This window comes from Lampris incognitus, chromosome 8, assembly GCF_029633865.1.
Source record: "Lampris incognitus isolate fLamInc1 chromosome 8, fLamInc1.hap2, whole genome shotgun sequence".
NCBI lineage: Eukaryota > Metazoa > Chordata > Actinopteri > Lampriformes > Lampridae > Lampris > Lampris incognitus.
The window spans coordinates 37390556-37408573 of record NC_079218.1 but is presented as its reverse complement, the minus strand read 5'-3'; the positions used below and the strand labels follow the sequence as shown (position 1 = coordinate 37408573).

Below are 18018 nucleotides of genomic sequence, written 5' to 3'. Positions count from 1 at the left end.
GGCCACCACTGTAGAGTTTGCCTTCAAAATGAGAGCAAATCAGTGGCTTGGAATTTAAAGCTACTGAGTTGTGCAAACAATAACAGGAAGACTTGTGTTTCTGTCTGTCTGTCTGTCTATCCATCTATCCCTTCCTTTCTCTTTCTACCTATTATTGTTTTTCTCTCAATTTCACCCTCTCCAATTCCTTCATAAACCTGTGAGTGGTTAGTAATTGATTAAGGGGACTATATAGGGTAGAAAGATCTGCAATATTGCATAAACAACACCAGAAGGGCAGGCGGAAAAAATTTTCAACATGCTTCCTTGATGACTGTCACTGTCACAGTTGGGCAGAGGTTATCTTATTGTCCAAATGATAGCTAATGTTGGAGAATGTAAACAATTGCATGACATTTTTTCCAGTTAGTTTTGGCTCATTCAGAAATTCATTCATTCACTGTCCATACCTACTTATTCCATCACAAGTTTGGGGTGACTGATGTTTATCAGACATTAGGCAGAAGGCAGGGAGACACTGGAGAGGCCAAATGTCCATCACAGGACCCCAAAACCCAGTAACTCACTGACCTTCAAACCTATTGTTTAGTTTACAGCCTTAACCCGACATGCATGTCTTTGGACTTTGGGAGGAAACCAGAGTACTTGGAGGGCACCCATGTAAACATGGGGAGAGTATGCAAACACCTCATAGAAGGGATAAGGTCAAACCACAGACCCTCTTGTTTTAGTTACGGTAATAGTCGTGTTTATTTAACCAGGGGAGGTTTGCTCCCTTTCATTCTGCTCATCCCTTTGTGCAGCTCCACACTTCCATAACTGGGACCTCCCCAGTACAACCACAATCTTTTACAATTGCTCACTGGACCAAGACGCAACAATGGGTTTTCCAGTACTTTCTTAATGGGGACCTCAACCACAGTTGTTGAGGATTATGTTTTCATTATCTGTCCTAAGACTTCCCCAGACCAGATCAGGGATTTAAACCCGCAGCCTTCTTGTCACAAAGCGTACTCCACAAAGTTTAGAAAAACAGAATAATAGTGATAATAATAATTACTTAAAAAAAATGTTTGGCCTGTTTCAGTGGAAAAGATGAAATATGAAAAGGAGGGATTTTCATTCCAGGAATTAGTCCTGCTTTGCCAGCCTGCCACTGTCAGCATCACATGACTCTTCCTTTTCAGTTCAGAGATGGAGATAATGGCAGCCTCTGAGAATGCTGCGTGGTCAGAAGGCAGACAGAAAAGCCATATTTCTTGTTTTATTGTCCTTTGTGAGGCTGTTTTAGTAATGACAGTTTCGTATTGTTTTGGATTACCAGTACTTCCCTCCCTTTGTCATTTTCTTCTGAAACTTTTAAGCACTTCATCTTTCTGCGTCCTTCTCTTTCTTGTTCACTTCCTCTCCTTTTTTTTCTGCTTGCTCTCTTTCTTTTCTGTATCTCTTTCACCTCTCTCTTTCCCCTGTGCTCTCTGTCTCTCCGCCTATAAAAGGAAAACTATGCCAGTGAGGCAGAAGACCTCATGACAGCCAGAGACAGACTGTATGAGATGTGCAAGATGGTTCCTCTGGAATCACGAGCTTTATTTATGCAAGGAGAAAAAAATGTTAACCTTAAATATACAAAATACAACATACATGTTGTGGTGATGGAGGTCCACTCAACAATGGCAGTAAAATGTCGCTCCACCACCAGGAGAGCCACAGAGGGAATTCCTCACACTTGCATCATTTAAGTCTAACCAGGTCTCTGGACAGAGGCCAACGCGAGCTGCAGTTGAAAAGAGACCTGCGTCCAATTATGTTGCAATTGTTCTCTTGCACCAACAGATAGCGATATGGAAGATATTGTGCTACCAGGTTCTCATGAATAACTGAGTCTATGTCAGACTGCCAAGAATGTTATTTGTTTCTTTAGCTAGCCTGCCCACCAGTCCTTTCTTTTTCATAAATACTTTCTGGGGGATTTACCCATTAGTGTCTGTGATGGTGCCTTATGTAAAACCCTGCTGTCAATACACCCACACCACAATGCATAAACAGAGTGTTGAAAACATACCCATGGGCCAGATGGGTACTTCTGAGCTAGAATTTACTGTCCCTCTTCCTTTCAGTTTGCGTGATGAAATTATTCAGCCTGCAGTGCGGAAGTTTTGTCTCCCCCTTCTGGCAGTGAGAGTAAATACTTCTCTTCTTTCAGCGCTCTCCAACGACGAAAAGCTACACCAATGGTTACCCCTGTTTGTCCTCGCCATCGATCGCTTTCTTTTTTTAAAAAAAAATTAATCCTTCCCCTGAACGCAGAGTTTCTTTTTTCTCTCGAGCATCAGAAACTTTTCTTGGACGCTCCTTGGGTTTTTCCACCGTAGCTTCCGAGCCCGAAGCTTCCTGGCAGACAACCCCGAAGGCAAGCCAATCAGAGGCATGCAAATGCTTTCGTACCATGGAAGTTCAGCTCTGGCAAAGCAATCATTGCTGGTGGACTTAAAATGCATCATTTCCGTCCGGTGTGCCAGATCAGGAATGCAGCGCAGGAATGTCGCCCCAGACACCAGATTTAAATCTCCGGTTTACAGTGAAATACAAAGATTTACCTGGCGGTAGTAGGCTTAGTTTCTTTACATTGGAAACAACAAAAAACTTTTTTTTTATAAAGAAAACATAACTGAAATGATTGCAGGACATTGAAAAATCGAAATTGATGTTTCACTTTCGTTAACCAGTGATTTTAATATAACCCATGTGACTTGGGTTCTACAGGGCTTAAGCAAACATGCATGCACGTTTATATTTGGTTCAACTTTTCCATGTTTAGCTATACAACATACAGAGAGCTGTGTGAATAAAGTTCACCTCATACTGACTGCTAAAGCAAAAAACGAAGGAATGGGTGGGTTTAGCTGCCCAGAGCATGAGGAATCAAACACGACTAAAATCATTATCGGGGAAATGCATTTAACACATGCTATAAATGGATATGGATTTTGTTGTTCAAATAAATTTGTGTCTTCTCTCTTCTTGTCTCTGTTGAAAGGGGGATGGTGAATTGTGTTACTGTCAGAGAAGCAAACCCATAACCTAAATTAGTTTGAATTCAAGGACCGATCCTTGTTTTGTCTAAGCTGAAAAACAGAGGGTTTTTTGTATCAGGCATCAGGATCCCAAATATAACCAGTGAGCTGCTGTGCTGCTTTCTGTCTGGGCAGTCACATGACAAATTTGCATTGTAATAAACTGACTGATAAAATATATCTCATCCAGCTTAAGAGGGACAATGACAAGTTTGTGCATTTAGGGGAACAAGTATGCTACTTTATGTACGCTTACATCTTCCTCTTTCATATTCTATCAGTCTGTTCCCCCTCCCACTCAAACACACACACACACACACACACACACACACACACACACACACACACATGAATAATACCTCCATCTCCAGCCTCCAGTATTCCTTGAAGGTACTTGAAGGAGCCAGACTGTTTGGGTTGGGAGATGGGCTCTTCGTAATGCTGCAGCATCTTGTATACGTCTGATTCGGTGTTGAAATTGTTCCCGGTGTCGTTGCGGCCTACAGGAGAATGCACTGGAGGCTCTGGGCTAAAGGAGACAGAGGAGGGAAAAAATGATCTATCGTGACCTCATTTACTTCATATTTCAACACTGGATAATGGTTGATGGCAAAGGCACAGCAATTAACATTCGTAGCTATGCTTCTGACTAGTAAAATAAATACAAGTTACTGAAAGCCCTGAGATACGGTGTGACCAGATCAAAATCAAGATGGGTTGACCAGATCTAGCGCCAGTTTAAGCTGAACAATTCAGTGGCATTTTGAACTTTTCTCAGAAACTAGCTCGGAGCAGCGGCAAATATGCCAAAATCTGGGCAGAAATGATCCAGTCTTGTATTGGTTAAAGATTTTCTTGCCTTGTTTTTGAACAGATGGAGAGGTGATATAGACTTTTGGTTAAGACAGGAATGTTTGGGGGTGGCAGCTGGAGACGTTCAAACAAGAACAGACAAAGCCTTGGATGAATTTTTGCCAGATTACCCGATGGGAAAACGTAGAAAAAAATGCTTTTTAAAAGGGAATGAAAAGTGGAAAGGCTGATAAACTTCCTTTGGCTTTGTTTGAAAAGAGTAGTTAGTCCACTCCCAGCTGTATTTTTTTTTCATTTTCTTTGTTTAAGCAGGGGTTGGGCTGAGAGAGACAGAAGAGCCACAGGAAATAAAGTTCAGGTAGGATTTGATAGTTGGCTGGCAGGACAGAAGTGTAAACATGTTTCCATGGCAGGGGTCCTGACCTACAACTACATGGTTTTTCCACTAACCACTCTGCCCGCTGTGGGTTCATCTAGCCTACTGTGGTATCTCCAGACCAAACAGGACATGTACTGTACAACATCTTTTGTTCACATCTGAGCTTCAACCTCAGAAAAAGTGCATGTTTGTCGTCTGACCCTGAACATTTTACATGTTTCTGTGTAGATGAGGACAGCTACTATTTAGATGTGTTGAGAGCCTGTCACGCTAAGATGCATGTCATCTCTTGACTGTTGGACGAGAAAACAAGAGGCGGGCCTCATGATAGTGTACTCATGCATCACACTTTGGAGTCCAGCATGACATCTAGCATCGGCGACCAGCACCCCTACATGTGGGTAAATGTTTAAAGGAGAAGATGTGAGTGGCAGAGAATGAGCCTATGGTGCAACTGGATTGAATATTTAGGTGTGAGGAAGTGTGAGACAGAGCAGAGAGAAAAAAACAGGAGTGTGTTTGACAGTGAAAGTATATGTTTATGTGTGTATGTGCTCATGCAGTTTGGACTCAGCCAGGAATAACAGTCTTGTCGAGTGTGGCAGAACATTTTCCGAAATGTGACACGCCCCTTTAATACTAGCTGATATGGACATGTGAGGAGTCAGCCGGGACAGCAAGCGAGAGAAGTGAGGGCGGGTTTTTCAAATAAGGAAATCAAGATTCAGAATATTCGTGCAGGGGCGCCCCCGGTGGCTCACCTGGTAGAGCGCGTACCACATAAGGCTGAGCCCTTACCGCAGCGGCCTGGGTTCGAATCCGGCCCAGGCCCTTTACTGCATGTCATCCCCTCTCTCTCCCCTGCCTTTCCTGTCTCTCTCTACTATCGCTATCAAATAAAGGCGGAAAATGTCAAAAAATTAACCTAAATTTTTAAAAAAAAGAAATATTCGTGCATCTTAAGTTCTGTTAAAAGTTTTAGTAATTCCTACATTCAAATTCACACGGTCTTGAGAATCTGTCAATTCTATGGACCTGCCGATTTGGGATTCTGGGTTTGGAGAAAGGAACAAGGTGAAGGAATTGTCCAAGGAAGAGGCTTAGTCTTGGTGCACGTTTGAAACTAATTTATTTCACACTTCATGACCCTACGGTCTTCTGACCGTTTCTTCCTGATAAACATGTAATGGATGCACATACTGAATCCTCAGTTTCCTACCGGTTTCTCCCTCTTCTCCCGGCTTCCATTTGTCTCCCAAGCTCTCACCTTTCAAGCCCAGTCAATCACTTCATTCACAAACACCTTCAAATACACACACACACACATTGTCCAGACACCTGAACAGCTTTCTTTTGTTTGTTTCTCTGATCATTAAAACAAAATGGGACTGCTATATTTATGCAGTTGTTTCGAGTTTTGTATATTGCTGATTCTTTGTCCAGATAAGAAGCATTCAAGTGAACTGTTTTCCATTTAATAACAAAAAGATACTTGGACTGATTATATTCACAGACTATCGTTTACAAGGGCTAAATTAAATTGGATTTTGTGTTCATAATTCGTTTACCATTGTCCCTTTATACACAGAGACGTGTCATTCTGTGTTTACTGTTTAACCTAATGAACTTTTTATTTAGGTGCATTATTATGTTAATCCTTAAATTCTCTTATTCGTTTTTGTAGTGGCTTGGTTAATTATATGCTAGTCAATCAAAAATAAAATTATCTGGGGCATCCGGGTGGCGTGGCGATCATTCTGTTGTCTACCAACACAGGGATCGCCGGTTCGAATCCCTGTGTTACCTCCGGCTTGGTTGGGCATCCCTACAGACACCATTGGCCGTGTCCTCAGATGGGAAGCCGGATGTGCCCTGGTCGCTACACTAGCGCCTCCTCTGGTAAGTCGGGGCACCTGTTCAGGGGGGTTACTGGGGGGGAATAGCGTGATCCTCCCACGCGCTACATCGCCCTGGTGAAACTCTTCACTGTCAGGTGAAAAGAAGCGGCTGGCAACTCCACATGTATCGGAGGAGGCATGTGGTAGCCTGCAGCCCTCCCCGGATCGGCAGAAGGGGTGGAGCAGTGACCGGGATGGCCCGGAAGAGTGGGGTAATTGGCAGGATACAACTGGTGAGAAAAAAAGGGGGAAAATCCAAAAGAATTTGTTTTTTAATTATCTCTGACATACATGTATTGGATGAGATACTGACAGGTTTAACCTGTCTGGTGCCCAACTCTATATAGCAGACCTAAATCCTTCACTCTAGTGGGCAAACCACCGCTCCAAGAGGGACATGAGCACTGTTGCGTAGCAGAGGTTGCACCCTGAGACACTTCGCAAGCACACATTTATCACATACTCAAGGGGCCTCACACGAACAAATGGCTTTTCCAGTCCATCTGCACGGGTCTCAAGAGCCATTTAGTAGTGTGCATGTAGCATGTAGAATCCATGTACTGCATACATATGTGAATGCCGCCATTGTTTGTCAAAGGTATACAGGTATGTCTTTGTGTATGTATTTTTGTGCATGATTATGTACCATGTTTGCATCATACACTGTGTGATTCCCTATGTCTCTAAAGTGCATATATGTTTATATATGTGTGTGTGTGTATTATATACTGTCTTACTTGTGTGTCTTGAGTTTGTATAGGTGTGGGTATCTATCTGTGTGAATGTACATGTCTGTTATGTACTCTGATGATCTTACCCGTTTGTTCCGTATTTATACTTGTGTGTGTGTATCTTTTTGTACGTGTGTGTGCGCCTTACCTGTGTGTGAGGCTGAGGCCTCCCATTTTGTTTGGCAGAGACCTGTCTCCATTGCTGCCATTCTGGGCATACAGGCCAGCCGGGTTGTTGTACTGGGCATGCCCGGTTCCGGTTCCGTTCCCATATCCGTAGGTGTGACCGTTGTTGGGCCGGGCGTGGCCGTTATTCAGGTGGGTGGGCTGGAAAACCGGCGTGGGTTGGGGCTCAGGGGTGTGGGATGGTTTGCGGCCATAACCTCCATATCCACTGGTTATGGGACGGAAATTCTGCTAAACAGAGTAAAAGGGATATACGAGAGAGAGAGAGAGAGAGAGAGAGAGAGAGAGAGAGAGAGAGAGAGAGAGAGAGAGAGAGAGAGAGAGAGAGAGAGAGAGAGAGAGAGAGAGAGAGAGAAAGAGAGAAAAACAACAAAAAAAGAGCAGAGGGGATATTAGAAGAACAGTTGGTGGTTTGGAGAAGGATCTCCTGAATATGATGAATTAGCAGACAAAACATCAGTAGAAATTTTGCTGATGCTGTCAACTGGGATGAGGGAGCAGAAGTGTGTGGGACACTACATGATGCATGTCATTCCTGTCTGAGTCATGGTTCCGACACCAACCTTTTTGCAAAGCAATTTGTTTTGAAAAGCATCTAAAAATAATAGTTGTTATGAAATTGTCAATTATCAGCACACAATCACGATGCCTATCTATCCACTATTACTGTGAAAGCACTCCCCACTTTTCCCCTTAAAGACACCCCTAGGAACAACATGGGTAAGAGACCCATTACAGGACATGCCATAATGGCCTGGAGCCTAAAAAAAAAAGAAGGAAAGAAACACAAGAGGGGAAATGAGAAAACAAGTCTTATTGACTTTCCAACTGGAAAACCACAATTCTTTTGAGGCGACAAGAGAGGTTGTTTCCAAATGATGTTTTAAAGCATTGAGACTTGGGATATTTTTTTTTTGTGTGTGCCACATTTCACATTTCCCCTCTATTGGTTCAAGACATTTCATTGTACAGGCCACAGAGTTTCCTTTCAAAAGCCATGTTCATTGCTATTAAGTAAAATAGCAAGAACGTAACACACAAAGTATTTGTACGGCTTCTATTCTATTGTCTCCTCTTTCTTAGATGTGATGAACAAATCTCTCCTTGGTGTTTATTATTTATTTGTAAAAAAATTTGGGGGGGGGGGGGCTCACTCTTCCAAGCCGTCCCGGTCGCTGCTCCACCCCCTCTGCTGATCCAGGGAGGGCTGCAGACTACCACATGCTTTCTCCAATACATGTGGAGTTGCCAGCTGCTTCTTTTCCCCTGACAGTGAGGAGTTTCACTAGGCAGACGTAGCACATGGGAGGATCACACCATTACACCCAGTTCCCCCTCCCCCCTGAACAGGCGCCCCAACTGACTAGAGGAGGTGCTAGTGCAGCGACCAGGACACATACCCACATCCAGCTTCCCACCCGCAGACACGGCCATTTGTGTCTGTAGGGACGCCCGACCAAGCCGGAGGTAACGCGGGGATTCGAACCAGCGATCCCCATGTTGGTAGGCAATGGAACAGACCACTATGCTACCTGGACGCCCTCCTTGGTGTTTATTTGATTTGTTCATGTAGTTCTTCGTTCTGCAATGTCTTTCAGGGTACCCTGGCTTCAACACTTGCCATTACTTTCTTGTAATATCTGCGATGCAGAAATTGAAGCTCACTCCACCAGTGTGCTCATTGTATGTCACTCTAGATAAAGACATTGCCTAAATCCTTAAAAGGAAAATAAATGTAGTCCACAGCAGTTCATTGTTGCAGTAATACACTACAGTATGTACCATAAAAAACCTGGGTTATATATCCTATTGATGCCTACTCTGCAGCTTCCATACTTGCTGCATTTCTGCTGGAAAAAGTTATGACCCACCCCAAAGTAGAACAGTTGGAAAAATCCCCCAATGTTTACGGGGACAGACACCTACAATTAAACCACTGTGTAAATAGAAGGACTGTGTTTACTCTGAGGTCAGTGCACTTTTCATGTGTTTGAATAAACAACGCAGTGACATAATTGAGTCTTTCAGGGCTAACCTTCATAGACACAGAGCTATCTGCAAATAACTCCCTGATAAAGCTCATCGGTATCCAGACTAAACTCAGCTCATTGGCTGAACTATAGAGATAAATGTGCATTGCCAGTATTTGGGTGATGTCACCACCTCTGATAGCGTTTCCATGCTTGGAGTATCAGTCTAGAGACGGTCTGGTTTTGAAAGACTAAAGGAGAGCTGCACATTATCATTGCTTTGCACTGTAAACATTTCAGATGAAGTGGAGTGACTTGTTTACAAGTGAGGCAGGAATGGAGAAACTACTCATTCCTAAGTTGGATTGTTGTTGCTATAAGCCACTGGTATGAGTGCATGTGTGTGTGTGTGTGTGTTTGTGTGTGTACATGCGTGCGTGCATGCATGCATGTGTGTGTGTGTGTGCGTGCGAGGTAAAGGTTCACAGCCCGTGTCATCTCAACAGATGGGACGACAGGACGTCATCGTGTCTTCACTGCTCTACCCAGACCACACACACACAAATATCGCCACACACACACACACACACACACACACACACACACACACCCACACGCCATTTCCAACCACCACTTTCCAGAGATCTGGAGACCTCGCCTACACCAGTGATCCCACATCCTGAGCTCAGTGGAGGGATCTCAAGACCCTTTGCCCTGTCTGCTGCGGTCATGACAGATGACTCTAAGGAAAAGTGAAACCTCCTTCTTCTACTACCCCCCAAACCCTTCACCAAAAAGAGATGGATACATGTGCAATCCCTCTACACAAAATATTGGTTTTCGTTAGGAATAGCAGCAGGGGAGTCAGCACTTGAGCTAACTCCAGCCCTCAGAGCCACAAGTTGGTTGGGCTATTACCAGACATCAGGACATCCCTTCTCTGCACATCATCTCCCCCCAAACAAACCAGACTCCATCTATGCTAGTAAATAAAAAAAAACAAAACAAACTATGTCATGTGTTATTGACCCCTGAAGGCAGGGATGGACTGGGGTCAAAAAACAGCCCTGGCGTTTGCGACATATACTGGCGCGACAGCCCTCTTTCCAAACCCAGCACCAACCTCAACTGCACCTTTAGCCAAGTAATACTAGGGCTATTACTAGGATTGCCGCAGTATATTCAGTATTACCATAGCATACGTATTATAGTCAACACAGGTTAGTGTTTCCCTGAGAGTTCTTTAAGCAGCGGTGCTGTTGTACCGTATGTCCACGACCACGCGACACCGGCCCATATTCACACATCGGAATAGCTTAAAATTTCAGCGTTTTCCCTTGGTTTGTGGAAGACTTCAGAGCACATATTTGGGTGGGGGATTAGGGGGTAATCCCCTAGGAAAATTTTAAAAATATATACAATTTATATCATTTTGGACCATTATTATGACCATATTATATATGTATCTGTGTACAAAGAGTTGGAAAAGCTGGAGGAGATAATAAATAACCAAAACCCAAAAAGCTGAAAGACAAAATTGCTAAAGAAGTCCACTAGGGACCAACTAAGACCATTACATTTGGAAAAAAGTCATTTAGTTACTTTTGATGCTCTCCACACATTGATTTTACATTCATTCGGCTTAGGTGGTGCCCAAAACAGCTTGGGTGCTGCGCCTTACGTCTTATAATGGTAGGGAACACCCTGCTGTAGCCTATAGTATACATTTACCACCAGATTAACAATTTACTGCTGACCTTTTCGCCTGCTCCGCTCGCATTCGCAGTCACGTTTCTGCCGGTCGCTCTCATACTCGCTACACCCTATTCCTTAAACCTGCAGTGTGGAAGTTTTGTCTCCCCCTTCTGGCAATAAGAGTAATTACGTCTCTTTGTTCAGCGCTCTCCAACGAGGAAAAGCTACACCAATGGATATCCGTGTTTATCTTCGCCGTCGATCGCTTTCTTTCTTTCTTTTTTTTAACTTTAATCCGTACTTTGAACGCCGAGTTTCCTTTTTCTCTGGAGCATCAGAAATTTTTTTTCCGCCATAGCTGCCAAGCCCGGAAGCTTTCTGACAGAAAGCGCTGAACGCAGGCCAATTAGAGGCATGCGAAAGCTTTCGTCACACGGAAATTAAACCCTAGAAAAGCAACCATTGCTGGTTGACGTTGACACATCACTTCCGGTGCGCCAGAGCGGGAACGCAGTGTGGGAATGTCGCCCCAGACACCAGATTTAAAACTCCGGTATACTGCGAAATACAGAGAGATTTACCTTGGGGGTGACAGGCTTAATCAACATTGTGTGAACTCGTTTGGCAAGGACTTCAATGTCACGGACATTAATTTTTATATTTACAGGAGCTACGCTACTCTTATAACAGTACCTTTCACATTGATGTGATTTGATAAGACAGGGAGGATTCTGGGATTTGATGCACTAGTCAATGAGTATATATTTTATTTTTATTACCCCCCCCACACACACACACACACACATGCACACTATAACAATTCATTCTGTGCAGCCCAAATGGCCAATGGTCAGCCGCGGCCCTTCTGACATTTGCCCAATTTCCAGTTGGCCAGTTCGTCACTGCCTGAAAATAAACTTTACTTAGACTCTTGACAAAATAGGAGCTTGAATGCAGGTCCTCTGTAACTACTGCACTGCCCAGAAAAGAACTGCTTCCCTCCAAAGAACAATTCTGTGATTCTTCATGCTACTAAATTTGAACAGAGATGGTCTGTCCACCGGGTCACAGTTCAAAATAAACATATTGCTTTTGAACATTTGTTCTAAACATATTGGTTGGCGCTGGCTCTGCCAAGCCCCTCCTGGCCCAATTCTGTGGAAAAGTAGCTTTAAAGTATTGTCCAACTCCAAGACTCGGTAAACCTCTTTTCTGGGTCAAAAGGCCTTATACTTTAGATGCACTAACATCTTTTTCACTCTCATATTCTTTTGCTCTCTCTTTCTCTATGTTCCATTTAGTTTCTCTCCCTCCCCCATTTCACCTTACAGCCCTAAACATCAGGACATTTCCCAGAACTCTTGGTTTTAACAATAAGTCGGGGAGTCAAACTCTACAGTCTTTGCCACACTCCCTCCCTGACACCACCCCCCCCACACACACACACACACAAGAAAACACCCACACCCTTCCCCCTTTGACCTCAACAGTCTGAAAGCAGAGAACTTTAAACTCTATCGCTCGCTGTCTTTTGCTTTCCCTCCTCTCATCAGGCCTCCATCTGGCCCATGCAGCCTGCCCTGCAGAGGCTGACCAGAGCAGATCTGTCAATCCGGTCCTTAGTTGAGTTCTGCCTATCCTCCCCTCACCTCTAAACATCCCATACGCATCATGGACCATCAATTTACTTTGTGTCAAGGACTGGCGAGAAAGTGGACATGGCAAAAGAATTTCAGATTTTAGAGGGATTGTCTGTAATTTTTACTTCAGCCTAATCACCATCATACAGCAATGTGAATAATGACAACAAATCAAAATACGTGAATTCAAATAGAATAGCATTTGTGGACATCTGCCATTATCTATACCTTTAACAGATATTGGCTTTTTGCAATCATGACAAAATATGCTGAAGACTGCAAGTGCAAACCAAAGCTGTTGGAAGTGGAGAGTCACAAGCCTTCAAAGAACAATAGTACTCAACCGGCCCACCTCCTGTATTTCTGAATTCAGAAATCTCGGGAGTGGAAAGGGCGTACATCATTTACTTTGTTTCTATCAAGACTGCTCAGCAAGCTCCAGTGATATTTCCTCATCATACCAGGCTTCAAGAAAACCAAAAAAATTACATGTATGCTAGCTAACTATTAGGGAATTGCTTTGCAGGTTTCTTTTATGTTCTTCTTCTGTGTCATTTATTCTCCACTTTTAGCTTTTTTATCTTAAACTTTACTGGAGTTCAACATAGCATAGAGATATTCTACATCTGTGCTGCTACGTTTCAACCTGCCCTGGGCAAGGCAGGTGGAAAAAAGAAAATGTATTAGTCACAAAACCACAAAAATACAGAACACTTGCCACAGTGTAAATCAGGAAATAAATACTTTAACAGGTGTAATTGTAACAAAATGCATTATAAAACCCCCATTAGCAGATTAAAATCATTGCATGCATGTCTAGTGTCACTTTAGCAATCTTTTAAGGCTCATTGAGAAGCCTTACATCATTTATCTGATTCATTGATATGCTCTAACTCAGCTGATAACCATCAGCGACTGTTATCTTCACAGACATGAAGAAGCAAAGACCTCCAGTGATAAAGAAAGCCAACCATCAGGGAAGGTTTTCTATTACACATTGTTCCTGCAGTGACGAGGCACTATAGCCATTTATTACTCTTAATCTGAACAAACTACATTTTAAATGGACTAGCTAACATCACACTAATGCTTTAAAAAAAAAGATAAAAGAAAAATTTCAATTAATTATTCTTAAGGAGATGGGTTGGTTGCTTTGAGGGGGTAGACTAAAGGTATGAATTCAAAACATTTAACAGTTGGGTACTTACTCAGGCCATAGGGAAATTGTCTTTTGTTGTCACACTCCAAACCAAGGTCAAAGGTTAGGAATAGTGTAGCATACTGTCCCCGAAGCACATGGAGCTCTTATAATTCATATGATAAAACATTTTGTGTCCCTCTGGCCAGCACAGAAATCTCCACTCTAGGAGTCCGTCCGCTCGCACTGAAGCCTGACTTATGTGTCTGTAGAATCGACGCCGAGGGTCCGGGGAGGGGGGTCCGTAGGCACGCATAGTCATACCCTACACTGGAGGTTATGCTGGGGCCTGATGCGTGGCTACGCAAACTGCAATATTGTTATTGATCCGCTTGGTAGCATCGCATTTCTGGCTGCTTCATCTTCGTATGCTGTTTTACACCAACCAGTAACAATGGACCAAATCCTTGGGAGACTAGCTGAGGAAGTTCGCATTTATGCACATTTGTACGACTCGTCTTCACGACATTACAAAGACTAACAGATTTCAGTATAATTTCAGTAAAAGTAACTGTTGTTTAACATTTATTAGCTCCAACTTCAACATGATCCGTTCGTTTTCAGTCCAGTCACCATTGTTTGAAGCGCACGAAGAAACTTCTTTTGTTGTCTATGAGAAAGTAAACACAGTGGCATAGAAACCCAACCGCTAACTAGCGTTTTGATAGTGCAATTGCAGAGTGAAGCAGACACGCCAGCGCACGCAAGTGTGGATGCTGACAAACGGGTAGGCGACTTGGGTAGGCAACAGCGTGGGCTCTGCATGGATTCTATGCAGAAGCATAACTTTGCCTTGAATAGGTGATATGGTAGGACTGCTTCCGTTTCAGTGAAAACCTTTCCAAACCATGATCTTTGTCTCGCCCTCTCATAACAGGTTTCGCTCTGGCCCTGGACGTCTGTTGCAGATAGATTTTTCTTGTGGGTGGATAAGAGGTTTATATGTCCAGCACATCTGTGCTCACCTTATAAAAATGCCAGTTTGGTAACATTCAAGACCCGTACACGCTTTCAAGGGTACTCTTAAGGCACAGTGTCTGGGTTTCTATTCATTAGATGAATCAGCTGCAAGCCCCCCGTCTCATTAAATAGATTTATTCTGCTTTTTCCAGGTCCAGACTACATATAGGTTTACTGGAGACTATCTCAAGGTGACTGTCAAGTTCAATGTCTTTGGTTCACTGCCCTAAGTAATGACCCATCACCCGATAAATCACCCCATAACCTTGTCTTGTTTTCCCAAAGTAGTCAAAACAGTTTAATGTTTCTCTGAGTAGGAGGAGAAATCTTAAAACAGTTTCAACCTTTCTCAGACACAAGTCCCGGCTGTGAGGGCTTTTGAAAAAGTCCATCTGTGATTATAGATGATGTATTTCCTAATCTCTGTACCTCCCTTGAAAACGGCTACTCTTTCATTTTCTCCCAGACATCCAGCTGATTCGCCTGTCACTGAAGGAGGAGAGATTTGGAGAGGGAAAGAGACAGAAAAAGAAAAGGGAGACGAAGAAGAGCAGTAACTAACCAGAACTGTCTGACCATAAAGTAAGAATGCCACCAGATTTCACCAACCAGTTATAACGTGACAGCCAAACATGCTCATGTTCTGGAGGATTGGCCAAGTGAGTGCATGTGTGTATGTGTGTGTATGCATGTGTTGATGTGTGCGTCTTTAAAAAAAAAAGGAGAAAGGAAAGAAAGAAAAATAAAAACAAAAAAAACAAAACCTGTTCTATAAATCAAAAATTTACCCCTGCGGTACACGGGCCAGTATGCATGCAAACTGTTTGTTCAGGCACCAGTGTGTATGAGAACACTATGAACATCTCTGAGTATGTTTAACTGGGGCACATTAAGCCAGGAGTCATGGGGTTTCTCCATTCATCAGCCTGACTATAAATTACACAGATTAATAAAGGTTTGGAGGAGGGGGTTTCTATATACACTACTGGTACTCCAGCCCGCAACCACAGAATTTGTTCAGGGGAGGTTAGATGGAAAGCGGGGGGGGGGGGGGTGAAGGTGAATTGAAGGAGAGGAGAGAAAGAGGAAAAAGAGGAATGGTGGGGTTGGGGAAGGTTGGAGGGGGGCTTTAACTGAAATCATATGTTTGTCTTTTTAACCGAGTATGGAGGCCTAAGCCTGGCGCTCTCGCTAGACGCACACATAACTACACGAGACAAGCACATACGCTCCACGCTCCACACACACGCACACACACACACACACACACACACTAAAACATGCACACATAACACACACGCTACCTTTTCCCTGTCCACCTCCTGCATGGTAATCCCATCTGCACCTTGGAAATTAAGCTTTTTACATGGGGCTCTGCCCCACTGACTGAACACAGGCCAGCCCTTTACAGCTGTCTCGGCCTCACCCTGAGGTTCCTCGCTGGGAGGAGAGACAGGCAGGAAGCTAAAGTAAAAGTAACTGGGACAGTTTGGCAAGTAGACAAGAAAGAAGTGTAACATCACCAGGTCAGTTTGAGAGCAAGAGAAGGCCGCCTTCTCAGGACAAATGCCAAAAGAGAGGGTAGGCACCGAAGGATACGGGAGGCTTTGGGAACAAATGACCTAAAAATTCTTCCTCGAAATTAACTCCCCCCCCCCCCCGAAGAAAATCGTGTCAAACCATCAATTTTCTGAAACAAGAGTACTTGGGGGGGGGTGGGGCTGAAAAGTTCCTCACATTAACACCCTATTAGCTCCTTGGTACAGACAATAAATAAAAAGCAGGCTTCTGGGAGATATTGTGTAGGCTAGCTGAAAGTGCAAGTGCTGGTAAGGAGGTTAAACTGGTTTACTGACTTGTAATATTTCATGGTCAGTTCTCTCCAAACATTGTGCCATTCATGTCTGTGTGTACATTCATCTAAAAAAGTTATATATCTCAAAAAATACATCGAATTTAACCACCAAAATCCAATCAAGTGTTTCTATGCCTACCTGCTCATAAATTTTCATGAGAATCCATCTGTCTTTGCAAAGTCCTTCTGACAGACAGGGTGATCTTTCAAATCGAGGGTCAAAGGACATTTTCACTGTGAGCATGTAACTGCGATTGAGGACAGTATGAACAAACTTGACTGGATCTGACAGACAGACAGACAGACAGACAGACAGGAAACTGGACTGTTCAGGTGAGTCTTTGCAACTGTTATATGATGCAAATTTGTACAAGGTTAGATAAGTCAGACAGTTTTAAAGAAGAGAGGATTTTTGAACACGGGCATAGGAGGGAGTTAAATTAGGAAACTGCTGATCTCGTTGGCCTCAGCCATATTTTCACCATCCTTTTAACTCAATAACCCATGCTAAAAGGGAGGGCAATTTAACGGGACTGGACAATTTGTGCTGCTTATTGATGCCTCTACTACTGCTGCAATATGCTGAACCCAGCTCTAACCCGTAGAAGCCGATCCTGTTTGGATTGCTTTTTGTTTTTTTGATAAGACTACAATCTAGGTGCAGGCAATATGTACAGACATGTAGTTCCATTCGTAGCCATACCTTAAAGTCATGCATTCTATTACAATAAAATATATACCGATTAGCCAAAACATTAAAACCACCTGCCTAATATTGTATAGGTCCCCCTTGTGCTGCCAAAACAGCTCTGACCCATTGAGTCATGGACTCCACAAGACCTCTGAACATGCCCTGTGGTATCTGGCACTAAGACGTAAGCAGGAGCTCAATTACGTCCTGTATGTTTTGAGGTGGGGCCTTCATGGTTTGGATTTGTTTTTCCAGCACATCCCACAGATGCTTGATCAGATTGAGGTCTGGGGAATTTGGAGGTCAAGGCAACACCTTGAACTCTGTCATGTCCCTGTCAACCATTCCTGAACAATTTCTGCAATGTGGCAGGGCACATTATCCTACTGAAAGAGGCCGCTGCCATCAGGGAATAGCGTTGTCATGAAGGGTATATCTGGTCTGCAACAATATTTAGGTAGGTGGCACATGTCAAATGTAACCTCCACATGAATGCCAGGACCCAAGGTTTCCCAGCAGAACATTGTCCAAAGCATCACACTGCTTCCAGTGGCTTGCCTTCTTCCCATAGTGCATCCTGGTGCCATCTCTTCCCCAGGTAAACGATGCACGCACACCTGGCCATTCACATGATGGAGAAGAAAATGTGATTCAGACCAGGCCACCTTCATCCACTGCTCCATGGTCCAGTTCTGATGCCCATTGTAGGTGCTTTCGACGGTGAACAAGAGTCATCATGGACACTGACTGGTCTGTGACTACAAAGCCCTATACGCGGCAAGCTGCGGTGCACTGTGTTCTGACACCTGCCTATCATAGCCAGCATTAACTTTTTCAGTAATTTGAGCTACAGTAGCTCTTCTGCGGGATCGGACCAGACAAGTTAGCCTTTGCTCTCCACGTGCTTCAGTGAGCAATGACCCTGTCG

General features: G+C 43.6%; 1 protein-coding gene across 1 annotated transcript in view; it reads right to left on the bottom strand.

Moving 5' to 3' along the window:
- The window catches only part of LOC130116377 (PDZ and LIM domain protein 4-like), a 47708-nt gene that overhangs the window by 13794 nt on the left and 15896 nt on the right, over positions 1 to 18018 (bottom strand). The window contains exons 4-5 of the mRNA XM_056284293.1: positions 7044 to 7312; positions 3434 to 3603 (exon numbers count right to left, since the gene is read on the bottom strand). Of these exons, the coding sequence (XP_056140268.1) occupies positions 3434 to 3603; positions 7044 to 7312 (439 nt within the window). The remainder of the gene's footprint in view (positions 1 to 3433; positions 3604 to 7043; positions 7313 to 18018) is intronic.